Source organism: Mirounga leonina, unplaced genomic scaffold (genome assembly GCF_011800145.1).
Source record: "Mirounga leonina isolate KUSES-001 unplaced genomic scaffold, KU_Mleo_1.0 Mir_151, whole genome shotgun sequence".
Lineage (NCBI taxonomy): Eukaryota > Metazoa > Chordata > Mammalia > Carnivora > Phocidae > Mirounga > Mirounga leonina.
In genome coordinates this window covers 11391885-11409997 of record NW_023270377.1, presented here as the reverse complement: position 1 = coordinate 11409997, position 18113 = coordinate 11391885, and the positions used below count along the sequence as shown (strand labels likewise).

Sequence of the window (18113 nt, the reverse complement as noted above, 5' to 3'; positions counted from 1 at the left end):
CATACATGAGAAACAAGATGGATTGGGGGCAGGGGATAATACGATGAGATTGGATTTTCAGCAAATCTAGTCAGGCATCATATAAGTGGATTGGGGGAAGAGTGTCCAGTGATAAGTGTTTGACTTTTGGTGCAATCTGTCACTGCATGGTATATGCCCTTATTAATGGTTTCTTACTTATCTGGAACATTTTGTTACTTCTTATGTTGTTTTAGTGGTCTCAAATCCCATCCCCCTCAGAGGTCAAGGATTCTGCCTTAATATTCATACTCAAGGCAGGCTATTCTAAACAACAGTTGGGCAGTGTCTTATTAAGGTATGCAAAATCTTACATTTGTTTTCATTGGGAGAGATGGTAGATGAGGGAAAAGAGGAAGGAGGAAGTCTTGTGTCTTAAAAACTCTATGTCTGGTAGCTTAAAGTCAAAACGATTTAGCCGGTTGGCATTCGGGAGATAGCCTAATGGTTATATCGAGCCATGTAAGACAATTTCTCATGTAGTTGTAATGATGAAGCATATGAGGGTGGAGAACCATTGAATGGGTTCTGAAGTCTCAGAAGCCCTCAAAAGGGAAAAGTGCTTTCAATTCCCAGTTTCTTCTGGAAGAGCCAAGTTGTGGATATTTCCGTGAGTGGGATGCAATTACTGAGAGTGTCACAATGTTCATGACTAGATCCCCATTACCTTCTTAATATAATTTGATTCCTGTTTTCATTTTTTATTCATGAAGTCAATTTTCATTCACTTGACTGTTTTCATTTCTTTGGATCTCTCTGCCTTTAATATGAAATAGGAAAACAGAGTCCTACTCTGATTCTTTGACCTTAACATTATTGTGGTTCATGAAGCCACTTAGATCCAGATGGCTAGAAGAAATTTGTCATTTATGTGCAACTTGCCATTAAACAATTATGGTACTCTGACAAAGATTCCACCCAGGACCCCCAGGACTCCCCATTTACTAATCAGCCTAGGTGGATGATGCATTCTGGTAAATTGAACATGGGGTAGTGATGTGAAGCCATACCATTCGCTGTTACACTTAATATTTATTAAGTTTTAAAAGCATAATTTACATGTTACTCATATGACTGTGTATTACATTTAACAACCATATATTGCCTATGAGCTACATAAACTTTGAAATTTCATATATCTGAAAAGAGGAAACAAATTACTTTGCAAGTGTTCAGTTAATTATTGTTTTTTGCTAAATGCAAATACATATGACACTGTACCATTTTCTTATTTTCAAAAATATTTTGGAAATGTACATTTTCTAATTGGGTTCTCTCGGGACCTAAGGAAGCTACTACCTTTTAGGACAAATAAAAGTATTCTAAGAAATTTTATTGGAAGAACAAAGAATTTTATTATTTTGTGCCAGACTAAAATGCTCCCATCTATTGGCCCTATAGTAAGAAGTAAAGAAGACAATCTTGTGTTTGGATTAGAAAAGCCATGAATGATAGGATTCCTGAGAGAGTTAGGGAGTGAGAAGAAGTAGTTGAGTCCAGTGAATTCCCAGAGAGAGTTCATTCTTAGAGAAAAAAAATGCATTGTGTTTTGTGTATATTTTGACCAAGTTAATGCAGTATTTACAATGTGCTAATTTGTTGCACAGCTCTCATAAATTAAAAAGCAGAGGATGCTTTTATGTTTAACATGATCTGCTATTTCCATAGCATTTTTGCTTTGTTTGAAGCAATAAAACATACTAACCCTCTGTTTCTTTCAAAATTTTACAGTATTTATCGTCAAATGAGTGGGCCCAAGCCTATGACCCTGCTACTGAAGTACACTCACATTCACTCTTAACATGTCCCATCCAGGGGTATGGCAGTGCTGAAATCCTGGCAGGTGAACCACAACAATTTCTTTGTGGTTCCGTCTTTCTTTCTGAAGCTTTCTTTTGACCTGAGCTTGTTAAACTGTTTCTCAGAGGGGGGGGGGGGGGGGGAGAGAGAGAGGGCATGAGTTTCTCTGTATGGTTTTGCATACCTGTCAATATGCGTGTTTATATTATATTTTAAGCAATGAAAATTTAGGCATTTGCTCAATGTCATTAGTCATTAGGAAAGTCTAAGTCAGTACCACTTCACACCTACTCAGTTTGCTAAAACGAAAAAGGTGGATAAAAACAAGCAGTGTTAAGGATGTGGGGAATACAAAATGATGCCGAAATTTGGAAAATGGTTTGGCATTTCCTCAAAGAGTTAAACATAGAGTTACCATATGACCCAGCAATTCCACTTCTAGGTATCTAAGAGAACTGAAAACGTGTGCCTACCAAAAAAATATATACATGAATATTCCTAGCAGCATTATCCATTCAAGTCAAGAAGCAGAGACAACCCAAATGTCCATCAACTGGTGAACGGATGAACACTGTTATTATCAGATGCCCCTTTGGGGATATAGGGCATTTTAACTGAAAATTGAGACATTTACCACTCTAGTAAATTCTAATGATGAAGTATTTTGTGCTTTGTAAGTAGAATTGAAAATCACTGTAATTAGATTTTTTTCCCCTTTTTATAAAACTCCTTTCTCTCCCCTTTGAGACACATTGGTTTCCCAAGTTACGATTTCAGTTTCTTTTGTTTGTTTTAGCCACTTAGCTTTTCTTATTACATACCTGTTTAATTTTTAATTTCTTATTAAAAGTAGATATGGCTATTTTTCCTTTCAATATTTCAAGAAGTCTTCCATTTCTCTCTGTCACAACTTTGATACAGTGCTATCTAGTGTGTATTACTACATAATTAAAATGCCATTTTTTAATCAAATAGTTCTGGCAAAACAACCTATTAAATACACTTTACATGGATCAGAGGTTTATTTCTGTAAAGTTGAGATAAATGTTATAAACATTCTTCTGGAACTAAAATGTAAATGGAATAGTATGCATAGTGCTATGGGGAAGGTCGCTACAATTGCAGGAAAAATACTTAGAAGATGAACAGATCGTAGTCTTTTCAGTCAGTCTTATTTATTGTATAATGTGGATATATTAAAAAATACTCATTTTGAGTCCTTGGGCAAAGAACTTGTAAGCACTGACTATATGCCAGTCATTGTACTAGGCTCTGGGTAATTAGTGGTAATCAAAACAAAGTGATTCTGCCCTTGGCCATTTCTGCTGCAATCCCGGAGCTCCTGTGTTGGGAGCACCTTGTGGAGGGAGCACCGTGACTGGGGCAGAGACCAGAGGTGGGCGGGGTAGTGGTTGTCACAAGTGTGTGGTTATGGTGAAGAGTTTGGACTTTATTCTAACTGTAATGATAGGCCATCGCAGGCTTACTGCAGGGAATCCAACTTCAGTTTTACAGGGATTATTCTGGGCGGTGGTGGAAAAATGGTTGGTGGATTGTAGGAGGATAAGCAGAGAATCCAGTTAGGGAGTTTGTTGTAATCCAGGCAAGGTATGACTGTGGCTTAGATTGGAGTAGGTCTCAAGAGCTAGAAAGAAGTAGATTGACAGAAACTGTGGACGAATTAATGAAGTGTGGTGGATGGGATGGGAGGATAGGAGGGCGATGAGGGTAGAGGACGGGTCAGGGATGTTTGCATCCTGACTTGAACAGCATCTCTGACTTGAACAGCAGGGGAGCGGGAGATTCTGTATCCTGAGATGCTGAACACAGAGGAGGAACAGAATTGGAAGGGATGGGTCCAGCGTTCAGCTTGAGGCAGGTTGAACGTGAGGGAAGGATGGGTTTATGAGCTGGGGGAGTACAGGGACTAGCCTGCTCTTCCTTGGGCTGTGGTAACTGCTTTATGGTCCGGGTACAAGTTAGAATAAATAAATCACTTCCCAAACCAAACAGGCTGAACTGGTTTCCAGCTTATAGATGAGTTGCTATAACCGATCATGCCTCTGTGGTCTCTCTTACAGCTCAGCAGTCTGAACGTTTTTATATATTTGATGAGCAGAACAAAACAACATTCATTTACAGTCAGTGCTGGCTTATTGTGATCTCTTCTCTTTGGTATTCTTAGAACCCTGCCTGCTGGGCCCACAGGGTCAAGTTACAGATGTGACCTTCGCATGGACCACATGGATTTTCTGTGACCCTGTTAGAGGCTGCATCCCTCACTTTTGAAGGCTGACTTGATAGCTTATTTGGAAGGAAAGTGAGCCGTAGAGTTGGTATGAAATATGCCCATTTATTTGTGCTACTGAACACCCCAGACTTACGTTCTATCCACACTGGTACTCTAGTGGCCTTTATTTGTAATCGTGGAGCCCAAAATATATTCTGCACTTCTCAAATTGGCTATGGTTCTGTCTGCCTTCCCATTGAGTATACATTTGTTGGGAACGTGAACCACATCATTTTATTCATCCTTTGATTTTCTATAGCCAATATTTTTTTTTTTCCAGCAAATAGAAATGGGTCATTTAGGGGCTGAGATAGTGAGGGTTTCTGTTCTTTGTGATACCTCTGCTGTCTGGCATGAAGACCGGCATGTGCTTGGCACTTGATATTTATTAAACAGATGAGTGACCTAAGGAATGGCTAAGTAGACATTTTGTGAGAAGGTGGGGGTAATTCAGTTTTCGGAAACCAAGAGATCAGACAGGCTGTATTCTTCCAATAAGATTATGCCCCTGCAACCTACTGAGAAATCAAGGGTGCAAAATAGAAATTTGGGGAGCCAAATGACAAAACGAATTTTAGAAGCCACGAGAGTAGAATTGCATGAGTGTGTGTTGAAGAGAGCAAGAATAGAGGCAGAAGGAAAAGCAGAGGAAGGGGGATTGCTGGGGGGAGAGGGGGTGTGTGGCGCTGCAGGAGAGCACAGGGTCCCAGGGAGACAGGGACCTTCACCAGCCGAAGGTGGTGGTGAGAGGGATGCTCAGGGAAAGGAACCACTGGATTTGGGCAGAAGTCAAGCAAGTGCAAAACGAGCCTGGGTGCAGTGTGAAATACTATTGAGGAAGTTCCACTATCTTTTTGTTTATACTGCTCATCACTAATGATTCCCATCGCGGTGGAGGGGGGTCATTTTTCTTAAGCAAAGACCTAATTAGTTTTGATTCTGTGCTGTGCATAGCCTGGCATCATAGGACACTATTTATACTGAGATTGAAGGGTTCATTTTGTGATTTCTTGTAAGCTGATTACTTAATGATCAAGGCCAGATTTTTCCATTGCTCCTATTATAGGTATTGAGGTTTGATATTAAAATTATTTAGGGAATGTTGCAAAAAGAGTAATTGGAGATTTGAAAATCGACTTGAATGTCAATGTGAAAAATATAGACTATTTCTCTAAAATAGCCTGGGAGCTCTTCAGTTGAGATTTTATTAAGTTCTCAAGTTCCTGAGAATGCTACAGAGCTATAATAATAAGCCCATAGCAATAAAAAAAAAAAAAAACTTGGATTGTGCTAATAACGGGGATGTACACAAACGCATACATACATTAATGTGTAATTTTTTCTTGGTCGTTTCTTAGAATGCATATGGGAAGAGGATGGGGGGAGTACCTTTGAGCCTTATTAGGATGCTACCATTTGCAAAGCTTTTTCACGTAGGTGAGATTACCTTAGAGTATTGAAAAGTGTAGCCACTGTATATTTAGCATCTGCTTCGTTCCAGACGTGTTACAGTAATCCTGGGAAGGAGGTATTATCATTTCTAGTTTAAAGTGAAGAAAGTGAAGTTCAGAGAGTTTAAGTAATTTGCCCTAGGTCTCAGAGCTTCTAAGTAGAACTGTAACCATTTTTGCCCCCAAGCTCACATACCTTCCAGTGTCCTGTCCGAATGAGAATCTTTAGGGGATCAGATAAGTCACATATTTGGTTGGGAGCCCAAGAAGCTCCACAGAGAAAAACCACTAGATGAGAACTTTTCCCAGCATCCTGACCCTAATCTCCCTCTTGACCCATATCTGCAACTGACATTTTTCTTCTTCCTTCCTGTTACTATGGAGAAGGCTGGTTCCCTCTAAGGACTTGATTCTTTTTGTGTATCTTTTGCATCTTTAGTCTGTGTCTCTTTCTTTGCCAGCTTCTTCCCATAAGCATAATCGAGGCCCCCACCAAAGCAAATACCTTCTGTATTGGTTAGTAATTGCTGCATAACATAGCACTCTAACACTTGGCAAAGCTACAGACTGATTTATTTAGCTCACTGTTCTGTGGGTCAGCAAATTAGGCTGGGCTCTGCCGGACTCAATTTTGTGACGATATAAAGCATCCTAGCCATTGATAACTGGCAATATGGAGTAGAAGATAGTAAATGCTTGCATTTTAAAACCTGCCTGTGGAAGTTTAAAAACTTTGGGGCAGACTGTATTGAATATATCAAAATTGAATATTTCTTTAAAAAAAATTAAGGGGATAAAGAATCCTGTTCATCATCTGGAGTAGAAATCATTATTAAATATTTACACACTATCTTTGTAGGGTTTTTATGAGGTTACCAGCTTATTTATAAAGAAGACAAGTCTTTTTTTCATGGCATATTTGTCAGAGAAAGCATACCCATCCATTAACTGGTCCTTTGGGATTTGGGAGAAAATTCCTATTTTAGAATGTTAAATGAGGAAGGATGGCAGCCAGCATCCTGATGTTACTCTGGAAGACACTAAAAAAAAATGTTTCTGTCAGATGGGAGGTGGGATATATATAATGTAAGCTCATCTTTAAATGAGTATGCCTTATCAGTTTATTAAGTCTTCATTGATGGATTTCCATGTGCATTTTGTGTTTTAGGTTCAGCTGCCTATATATCTTTCCCGATTCCTAAAACCTGATCACATTTTCCCAATACTGGGTTGATAACCTAACCATGCAGCGGAGATCAAGGGGAATTAACACTGGACTGATTCTGCTACTCTCTCAAATCTTCCATGTTGGGATCACCAATATTCCACCCGTCACCCTAGCAACTTTGGTTCTCAACATCTGGTTCTTTTTGAATCCTCTGAAACCGCTGTTTGAGTCCTGCCTTAGCGTGGAGAAGTGTTACCAGCAAAAAGACTGGCAGCGCTTACTGCTTTCTCCCTTTCACCATGCAGACGACTGGCATTTGTATTTCAACATGGCATCCATGCTGTGGAAAGGAATAAATCTAGAAAGAAGACTTGGAAGTAGATGGTTTGCCTACGTCATCGTCACATTCTCCCTACTCACTGGAGTTGTGTACCTGTTCTTAGAATTTGCTCTTGCAGAATTCATGGATGAACCTGGCTTCAGAAGGAACTGTGCTGTAGGTTTCTCAGGTAAGGCAGACACATTTCTAAGGGAGCATGCATGAAGACAGTAAGGGAGGTGTAACTGTTGTCATTTTATGAAACGGGGGTCCCTGTTTGGGGAGCGGACTGAATTCTGAGTGGCTAAGGATCGCTGGGGCTTGGATTTTGGAGAGAAGGATGATTGGAGCAGAGGAGGGACATAGATCTTGCTATTCTATTTTAACGCCGCATCATTCACTCTTGGACAGTTTGGACCAGGGTCTGCTGCAAGGTAGTTTTGGAGGAGATAGTTCTAGAAATACACACTGGCTCCTTAATGGTGGAAAGACCCACTGGTGTATCTGTGATAAGGAATTCTCTAGAACGATGGGTATGCCTCTCAGTAACAGCATTAAAATACACGTACGACACCTTACCATGGCACGCTCACTATGTTTAAGGGACCATGATAGTCACTCTGCCTGTATCTCGGAGGACGGAATGGCCATCGGGGCCAAAATGAGGTAGTCTAAGAGTTAGAATGTGACGGGCAGGAGGGAAATAGTGCTGGAACAGAAGGAAATCTAACTCTTCCCTCTACTTTCCCTGCCATCTGGCACCCTTTCCTTTAAGATACATCCTCGTGCAGGCAGTTGTGGGAAAGAAAGGAAACATGCCCTGCCCTCAACATGTCTTTGCATAGAGGTTCGAAAAATACACATTACTGCTATTTTTTTTCATGGACTTAAAAATCATGATGCATAGGGGCACCTGGGTGGCTCAGTCGTTAAGCGTCTGCCTTTGGCTCAGGTCATGAGCCCAGGGTCCTGGGATCAAGCCCCGCATTGGGTTCCCTGCTCGGTGGGAAGCCTGCTTCTCACTCTCCCACTCCCCTGCTTGTGTTCCCTTTCTCGCTGTGTCTCTCTCCCTCTCTGTCAAATAAATAAATAAAATATTTTAAAAAGAAATCACATAGCAAAAAATTAACAATGCTGATGTGAACAGTTAAGTGGCATTTAGTACCATTTCAGGTGTTTTATTACCATTTTACATGTATATTTTCTAGCATACTGAAAGTCAGTATGAACTTCTGCATTAAGAAACATCAAAAGAATGATTACCTTGAACATATTTGTCTTTCTACCAAAAGCTGGGTTGACTTGTAAAGAAGAGAGTGTTTCAAAACAAGAAGGGGGATTAAGTCAAATAATCATTTTTGCTTTCAGTTAGTTTTCTTTGTTAAGTGTGGATTATCTCCACATTTGGATTGTTGATATTTGTATGCTCTTTATTCTCTTCTAGGAGTTTTGTTTGCTTTGAAAGTTCTTAACAACCATTATTGCCCTGGAGGCTTTGCCAACATTTTGGGCTTTCCTGTACCCAACAGATTTGCTTGTTGGGCAGAACTTGTGGCTATTCATTTCATCTCACCAGGGTAAGTGTTTACTCCCAGAGAATACAAATGAAGAACCTGATGTTCCATGGAGAAAGAATTGCAATAATAATGAGGTGACCAGTTGGTTTTTTTTTTTTTTTTTTTGCAGTGAAGTTTATTCTTTAAGGACGGCACTGAGCTTACTTGTTTCAATGTCATTCCTGAGTTTGAATCCTGTCAACTACTGAGCCCTGTGATTTTGGTCACTGTGCCTTATCTGACGTTCAGTGCCCTTACCCTTTAAGTAGGAATAAGAGAACCCAATATACAGATTGGAGGATCTGTATCAATGAGACTATCTATTCATGAATTCTAATAATAGTAATGCAGAGAGGCACGTAGAAACCACATAATCATAAAGATAAAAAATCACAAGACACGTTGGTCCAGTGCTTTTAAGGCATCTCAGTTGTGAGGTGTCTTGGTGATAGAACTCTTTAAAAAGACTTGACTCACAACCTCAGTATGTAAAATGGATCAGTGATGCACTCTTTAAGGTTGAGAACAAGCATGGGGCCCCATTCCCTTCGCCTTACCCCCTGTGCTCTAAGCAGTACAGTGGGAGAACCATTGATCTAGATGAATCCCTTCCTTTTCGGAGGAGGACAGGAAAAGTCGTGAGGTTAAGGTACTTTCCAAACAGCTCCTGGTAGACACTAGCGTAGTAAGGTTGCAGACCTCCTGACTCCTGGTCTGGTGCTCCTGACTGGGGTGCTATGCTTTCCCACTTTGGTTCCTTTCTCTGCTTTTGTTTAGAAAAGGGAGGGTGAATTGTGCTTTTCTCCCACCTCCCACCAGTTTCCCTTCTCTTAGTCTGTATAGGCTACTGGAAGCACATGGTTTTTTGTTTATTTTTACTGTAAGCACCTAGGTACTCTTTGGAGAAGGAGGAAATTCAGGAAGATTCAGGAAGAAGTAAGGAGGTGTGTTTTTTTGTTTTGTTTTGTTTTGTATTTTTGGCCACTTTTCAGACAGCAGTTTTATTTTGCTTTTGGTTCGTGTGGGTGTGTTGGGTATTGGACTCTATTTGATAATTTTCTCTTTGTGCTGTGCCTCAGCGCAATAACCTCCAGAGAGAGTCCCTTCTCTGATGCTGACTTCCCATCATGGGCAGCCATTGGCAGCTGGTCTGCAAAAGGCAGGGATGTGACCACTGAGCACCACTCATTTGCAACTGTATTGTTACCTTGTGACAGTTCCACGAAGAAAGCCTAACAAAATCTTCAAAGTTTTCTTTGAAAAAGGGCCCAGTAATGTCTGTCCCTTGTCTGAACAGGCCTCTCTATACCTTGTCACTCACAGTTCCCTGACTTGCTTGATGTGACTTGGTTCTCTGTGTAGACGCGAGACTCTTGTTTGTGACCGCAACACCCAACATTCATATTGAAATCACTCCCTCTGATACTTGAACTTTTATTCCACGTCCATTTGAATGGCTGTGCCTTTAATATTCTCATGCAACCATTTCTGAAGACTCTCAATCATCATGCACTTTATTTTTTTTTTAGCGCCCCCCCCCCCTTCCCCTGGAAAAGGCATGGTTGCATTTTTATGTAATATGCTTATTCTGCATGGAGGGACCTGATATCCTGAGCCTGGGAATTACATGAAATTTCCTATCTTTGAAGTTTGAAAGAATAAATCTCTTTTGGTGTTTTAAGATTTGACTACTTTGAATGATAAACTTCTGATACCCAAGCATCTGCTTCTGCCTGCGTCTACATAAAGACCAAGCTAAACACTGGTCCAGGAAACTAAGAAGTGAGTGCTTCTTTGAGATGGATCTTGGAAGAATGGGAGAGACCAGGGCTCTCTTTGCTCTGCATTGTTGCTCTCCTGCTGGTTGTCAATTAGATTTGCACTGGGAAAACACTGTAAATCTTTAGAACAAAGCCCGCTTTATTGTCAGACTTAATGAGCTGCCCTCTGGGGAGAAAAAAAAAACCTGCCAAGCAAACATTTGGTGGACCTCTGTGTTTTATGAAAGCCACGGAATTAGTAATTTCCCCCAGTTACAGCGTCTTATGGAGGCAAGCCACTCCAAACAGCTGGCCGTTCGTTAGGCACTGTGAGGGGCTGGACTTGACCAGCGGAGTGAAGGAATCACACTCATAAGTGGTGCTTTCGCTTTTCACAGTCCTTGTTTGTACCTTGTTTTCCGTGATTGCTGTGCCTCACATGGTCCTTTCATTCCCTGGCGTGTCCTGGGATCCTGCTGGGGAGGGGCCTGTGTTTGAAGAAGTGTCCCTGCCCCTGAGGCGGCCCAGCAGGGACGTGTGCCGGCCCCTTCAGGAGGCTGCCTCCTTGTCCACTGGCTCTTGGTCCTTCCTGCCTCCTCCCCGTCCTGTTGATGGAAGAGAGGGGGTCTAATGCCAAGTGTTGCCTCCAACCTCTGCAGTTTCTCATATGGACCCAAGGCTATTTTAGTCCCAAACTGAAGCTCAGAGAAATGAGTGTTGCCCACCATGAGACAGCCCCTTAGTGACCCTGCTGCAGGTCAGTGGTCACGTGTGAAGGAGCTGGGCCCGCCTGCTAGCCATGGGACCTAAGGGAACTCCTGCAGCCTCTCTGAGCCTCATTTTCCTCCTCTGCCCATTGGGAATATTACTTGCTTTCTCTGTTTGCTAAGTCTGTTTTAAGGAGTCCAAGAGGTGGTCTAAATGAGGGTGTTTATAAATTATAAAGTACTTCACTCATCATTTTTATTATGAGATAAGTCACTGGGAGTGTGTAGTGTCCCTGAAATGAATCCTACTTCTTTTTATTCCTAAAATCAATAAAGTAAGTCAAACAGAATTTTGTTTGCTTCAGTTCTGTCTCTCCCCTGCCCCGTTGTTCCTGCTTGACTTTTCCGCCCAGAATGGCAGTTAGCAGTCTAAAAATTCCCTTGGGCTACTCATAAACACAAATTAAGCAGGCCATGGCTGCATTTAGACCCTGGGAGATTCTTCCGTGTAATATGGCTGTTCTGAAAACATTAGCCCCTGGGCTTTGGTACTGCTTCACTGCTAATGTCTGATGAGAGGAATTACTCTGACTCTGAAAAACTTCTTGGTTAGATTGACCAAGTGAAAGAAAAATAGATTTAATACATTTTTTTACTTATTTCAGTTTTTTAACTGTAAAAATTTTCAAACATAAAGAGAAGTTGCTAAACCATTTGAAAGTAAGTTGCAAACATGAGGCTAACTTCACCCCTAAGAACTTCTAGCGTGTGTCTCCTAAAAATATATTGCTTTATATAAACACATTACTGTTGTCATATTGAAGAAAATTAACAGGAGTTCCCCCAGTGTTGTTTAGTGATTAGTTTAGATTTAAAATTCCCCGTTTTTCAAACATCTTTTGTAACTGTTGTGCTTTTTGGGGGGAGGGGGGTAGAGATGTAAGAGGATTAGGATATAGTTAAAGTTCGCACATTTGATTACATTTTTTTGTTCCCTTTTACTCTAAGGCAGTCCTTCTACCTTTTTATTTTCCTATGACATTGAGAAATAACTCATGGGATAGTTGTGAAGAGACTAGATTTTGTAGAATGTTCCAACTTCTAGATTTCTTGTTTACTTGTAGGGTTACTTAACTCCTTCCTTTAGCCCCTGCATTTCTGTAAACTGGGAGGTAGGTACAGAGGTTTACTTACATTCAGATTAAACTGGGTTGTTGGCAAGAATACTTCATAGGGGTGATGCCATAAGCCTACCCAAGACCATATTGCATCATGACAGGAAGGACATGATGCCTGATTGTCCCTCTATTAGGAATTCTAAATTTGATCAATTAGGATAGTCTCCGTTGTGAGGATACATCTGTCCCTTTGCAACTTAGTAATCTGTGGGGTGATAATTGGACATCATGCAGATAGCTTGTTAATAACCTTCTATCTTTTCAGTATATGTTAGGGGGAGCTATGAAGAATGATTTTCTAAATCTATCATTCCTTCTACATTTATTAGGTGGGGTTAATCCAGGGTTAGAGGTTAAGACCCAGAGGCAAGGGATTGAGGAAGATGAGTGTTCTGTCAAGGGAAGATCTGATTTTGGTAGGCTTGAAGCTATTCAGTTTTGTGGGTTCTTTTTAAGAAAAAAAAAAAAATACAAAATTGGAAACAAAAGTAAGAATTTTAAATGACAATACAAAGCACAACAATTTATAAATTTTAAAGAGCTGACAAATACCATAAACATTATAAAATCCCTAAAAGTAATGTAATATTCTGTTAACTCCCTGGCAGGCCTTTATAATATTTTCCCCCAGGTTTGGCTGAGTGCTTTTGATCTCTTCTTCATCTGACAGTAATTTGGCAATAACATTTCTGTAGAGAGAATAGCATGGTGTATCAAAATTAATTTTTTATCGGAAGTTTAGGAGAACTTTTACAGCTTTTGTAAATTTTTAGCATTGTTTTCTGATTTGGAAAAAATCTCCATCAAAGCGTTTTTACATAGAAGCTATAAAATTTCAGGGCTTTTCAAGATTATTTGTGCAGTGACCAATATCTAGTGTACTTTGAATGATTTGAGTGTTGTCCCTGATCTTCAGTGGCATGGTAGGAGATTCACGTTTTCTTCACTGATACTAATACTTTGTGCCAAATCAACAAGAAATTTAAATATTAAAGCTCTTCATTAATTGGATTACCAGAACTCTTAAGAGCCTATTTATTCCTTCAGTTTACAGCTTTTGATTTGATTTGAAAATATTTTTGAAAGCTACAAACACAGGAATTTCAATAAAGTTGATTTTGCATGATTCTCAAAAAAGAAGCAGAAAATGGATGGCGCATTTATGATTGCAAACGCTGCGTTACTGAGTAGATTCCTGGCAGAAGAGAGTTTCTGTTTCATGGCTGTTTTTACTGTATATTAGTGGGAACTGAATTCCCCCATTTATAGTTCTACATGTTTGGTGATCGGGAGAACTTTCCAGACACTGGGCTCTGACACTACATTGGTGGTGCTCCCTGCCCCAGGACACTTGAGAGTGCCGAAGGACTTCTGCCCCTTGGCCTCCTGTTACAATTCAGGTTAAAGATGCAGAGTGGGCCTTAAGAGGATTTCCTGAAGCCATTACTCTGCACCGAAATGACCATGAACCTTGTAAATAAACCCCACAGAATCCCAACTAAATGTAGGTTCAACTCAGCTTCCCTTTAGCTGAATCCAGAAAATGTCTATGGCCACACCAGTGCCACCTGACAAAGGAAGTGTTGGAGTACACAGAGATAGCAGTTTTAACCAGTGTGGTTAAGATATCCCACTTTCACAATTCTGCAAAAGTATATGACCCTATGAACACATTGCTGGGACCTCTCTCATGCTCTGAAGGATCCCTGGCAAGTGAGAGGCCTATTGCTCCGTGAGTGTCTTGGCAAATTCACCTGTGGATTCTGTTGAAAGGGTTGTCCCAGTGATGCATATGGGGAAGGGAAGGGAACTGGAAAGGTCTAGACATGGTGGACAAATGGAGGGGTTAAGACCTAGGAGGTTTTGTCAAGTTTGGAATTGAGAGAGCTTTGAGAATAGGAATTGGCAGTCAGAAGACAGGATGTTAGGGACGCCTGGGTGGCTCAGTCGGTTAAGCGTCTGCCTTCGGCTCAGGTCATGATCCCAGGGTCCTGGGATCAAGTCCTGCATCGGGCTCCCTGCTCCGTGGGGAGCCTGCTTCTCCTTCTGCCTCTGTCTCTCTCTCTGTCTCTCATGAATAAATAAAAAAAAGACAGGATGTTGGAGTTTTTACTGGTATGTCTGTGTAGGTGTGAAACTGGAGAAATGGTGGCTCATTGGACTCAAAGAGCTTAAGAGATGGTAGGGTTCAGGTGTTGGCTGGATTATCTACATGAGCAATGATATCACCCGGGGTAATTATAGGAGATAGGGTAGAGATGAAGATAGTGAGATTATTCCAAATCCTCCATGGATGTCAGGAAATGATACTAGAGACAAATAGCAGACAACGTCTGTATTAGGCTCCTATTGTTGCTGTAACAAATTACCCCAAATGTGGTGACTTATAATAACAGAAATTTATGCTTTCATGATTTCTGAAATTAAGTGTCCAAAATCAGTAACACTGGGCTGAAATCAGGGTGTTGGCAGGGCTATACTTTCTCTGGAGGCTCTGGAGGATATCCATTCCTTATCTCTTTCAGCTTCTTGTGGCTGCTGGCGTTACTTGGCTTGTGGGCACATCACCCAAAAGCCACCAAAATCACATTGCCTTCTCCTCTTCTACCTGTGTCCAATTTCCCTCTGTCTCCCTCTTATAAAGACACTTGGAATTGCATTTAGGACTCACCCTGATAATGCACCATAATCACCCCATCTCAGAGTCTTTAACTTAGATGAGGACGTGGATATATTTCAAGGAGTCATTATTTGGCCTACCACACCATCAAAGATGGGTAGAGAAGGTGGTGAAGACCCAAACTCAAAATACCGACCAAAAGTGTCTGGGCCTCTGGGAGTGCATCTCCTTTTCCTTTCTTTGGCATACCCTTTATTCTTTTCTCCTGTGAATTCCTGGATATCCTTCAAAACCCAAATCAAATGATAACCTGTTCTGTGCTGCTTTCCTGGATTCCTCCAGGCAGAGTTAATTCTTTATTTTTGTTCCAATAGTGTTTGTAGATTTCTCTACCATAAGCACTTTCTTCATTATAATTTATCCTTTTCTTTTCCTTCTTCTCTAAGCGAGGAGCTTCTTGAGACTAAGCATCTTTCCTTACTCATCTTTGTATCTTCCTCATCCGCCTGACACATAGTAGGCACTGAGTAAATATTTATGGTTGAATGAACATAAGTTCACTGTGAATGGGCGTCATCCAGTCCATGGAGGGACTGAATAGAACAAAAAGGTGGAGGGAGGTTGAAGTCTTCTCTTTCTATCTGTCTATTTGGACTGAGACATCAGCCTTCTCTTGCCCTTCGACTGGGACTCACACCGTTGGGGTTCCTGGTCCTCAGGCCTTCAGACACAGATTGGAATTTACACCATTGGATTTCCTGCATCTCCAACCTGCAAATGGCAGATCACAGGACTTCTAAGCTTCCATAATCATGTGAGCCAACTCCTTATGATAAATTTATATATAAATTACATGTAAATATAAATACATACGTTATATATACAATAGCTAAATATGTTATATATCCACCCATCCTATTGGGGTGTTTCTCTGGAGAACCCTAGTATAGGCATTGAAGGGACCTGTAGTTTCTGCGGTTACTTTTGGTCTGAAATCTTCTGATGGATTCCTTTGTGACATATGTCAAATATTTTAATTTTATTACTTTTTCAGTTGATAAGGTGGACCAATATCTCATTGTTTTAGAACTTGGTATCTCATTCAGTTGTACGGAGGGAGTAATCTTGAGCAATTTTGAATTAAATTTTGAGTAAGAACAGATTTATTTCTCTTGTGCCTTTGCTTTTGGGGTTCTTGTTAAATATTGACCTGAATCAATGTGCTATCCCTCGCTGTCCCCCCGCACAACTTCACAATTTAGTGAAAGAAACACATACCAACAACTAACTGAAACAAAGCAGAAGGCAGAAATTTTAGTTCAATAAAAGCACAGGAACAAAAAAGGATAATTAACTCCAATTTGAGAAATCTTTAGATTTGGTGGTAGGAGTCTAACTTAAATGTTGACCTAGACTAGAGAAGAAACCAGAGACCAGAACTAGTGCAGGGGCTGAGAGAAAAGAACAGGAGGGAACACATGGGGGAGAGGTTGCTGAGGCCAATTCGATGGTCCCTGGGGCATAATCATCATGACTTTCCTGTATGGGGGACTTCCTACCTGCCAAGTACCTTTGTAAGCTCTGTATCTATTATCTCTTGTATTTCTTCACTTACTTTGCGAGGGAGGAGTAATTACTTCTCTCAGCAGATAAGGAAACTGAGGCATGAACATTTTTAAATACCTTATTAAAGTTAGTCAAATAGGGGCGCCTGGGTGGCTCAGCGGTTAAGCATCTGCCTTCGGCCCAGGTCATGATCCCAGGGTCCTGGGATCAAGCCCCGAGTCAGGCTCCCTGCTCAGTGGGGAGTCTGCTTCTCCCTCTGCCCCTAGCCCTGTGTGTGCTCTCTCTCACTCTGTGCTCTCTCTCTCTCTCTCTCAAATTAAATAAATAAATAAATATAAATAAATAAATAAAGTTAGTCAAATACCAGGTAATAAATGGGATAGTCAATGAAGTTAAGCTTCAGCAATCAGGTCTGTGAATTCAACCTCTAAACCAGTGGTTCTTAAACTTTTTGGTCATTAGAGAAACTTAAGGTCTTAAAAATTATTGGTGACCCCAAAGGACTTTGGTTTATGTGGATTACATCTATCAATTTTGACCATACTGGAAATTAAAACTGAGAATCTTTTTAAAAATTAATATTCATAATAATTCACTTAAAATCATAACCTCAATTACTAGTAATAATTCATTTAAAATAATAGTAAGCCTAACCCAATATATGTCCACATAAATAATATTTTTTATGGAAAGTAAGTGTATTTCCTACACCGCAAAAGGGGAAATGAATGGCAATAAAAATTTTTTGCAAAACTCACTGATGATTAGCTTAATAGAAAAAAATCTGACTCCTGTATTTGTTTCCCCAGTTAATCTGTTGAGCTATATCATTTTGGTGAAAGACAGTTTGGCCTCACACAGATGTATGCTTAGAAAGATTAGGAGGGAGCATTTGAATAGCCTTTTCAGATAATTGTGGATACTCTTCTTTGTACCATACAAAAACTTGGCTAGTGGTACTTTCTTAAAGGCTAACAGGTCCACGGAACACACTTTGAGAACTGCTGCTGTAAGCGCTCATGCTGCCTCTCTAGTCACGTGAAGGTTTCATAGCTTGTATGAAAGGAAAAGTGGTGGCATAGAACCTGGGCAACTAGAATCTTTTCCAGGGATGCTTCATGCAGTCAGAGATGGGAGAGGGAGGGACGCTGTGGGGTGTGTGAAAATATACATAACCACTGAAACTGCTCAGTAACACTGTCAAGGTGAGCAGTTAACTCTTTGTCCAAAGGAGAATGGCTACTTGTCCCTCTTATCCTGGAGACTGACTATAAAATCTGCCTGTGTTCTATGTGGGACAGAATCCCTTAGACTGCATGGAACGTCCATGCTACACTGAGTTCTCTTCTTCCATCTGCTTACAGTTTGTGGTAAGTTGCTTCTGGCATATTTGTCTAAAACACAACATATGGGTTTTTTTTTTCCCCCCAGTAGTACTGAGATGGGGAACACAAAGGAAGAGGACAGTGATCAGCTTGGCTATGTTGCATTTTAAATGCCATTTGACACCCATGTGGATCTACGTACGTGGTAGACTGTTGGTTCTCTGCCTGGGAGTTAGGAGTGAGGTTGGGGAAGAACTGTTTAGAACATGACTATGACACCATCTACTGTCCCATGTCCTTCTAGAACTTGACCCCTCCACCATCACGAGGAGGGGTCCAGTTCACCTCCCCATGA

General features: G+C 40.7%; 1 protein-coding gene across 4 annotated transcripts in view; it reads left to right on the top strand.

Moving 5' to 3' along the window:
• The window catches only part of RHBDD1 (rhomboid domain containing 1), a 117707-nt gene that overhangs the window by 18888 nt on the left and 80706 nt on the right, over positions 1-18113 (top strand). For all 4 annotated transcript variants that reach the window (XM_035006990.1, XM_035006987.1, XM_035006989.1 and 1 more), the window contains exons 2-3: positions 6728-7236; positions 8491-8623. In XM_035006990.1, the coding sequence (XP_034862881.1) occupies positions 6804-7236; positions 8491-8623 (566 nt within the window). In that variant the 5' untranslated portion in view covers positions 6728-6803. The remainder of the gene's footprint in view (positions 1-6727; positions 7237-8490; positions 8624-18113) is intronic.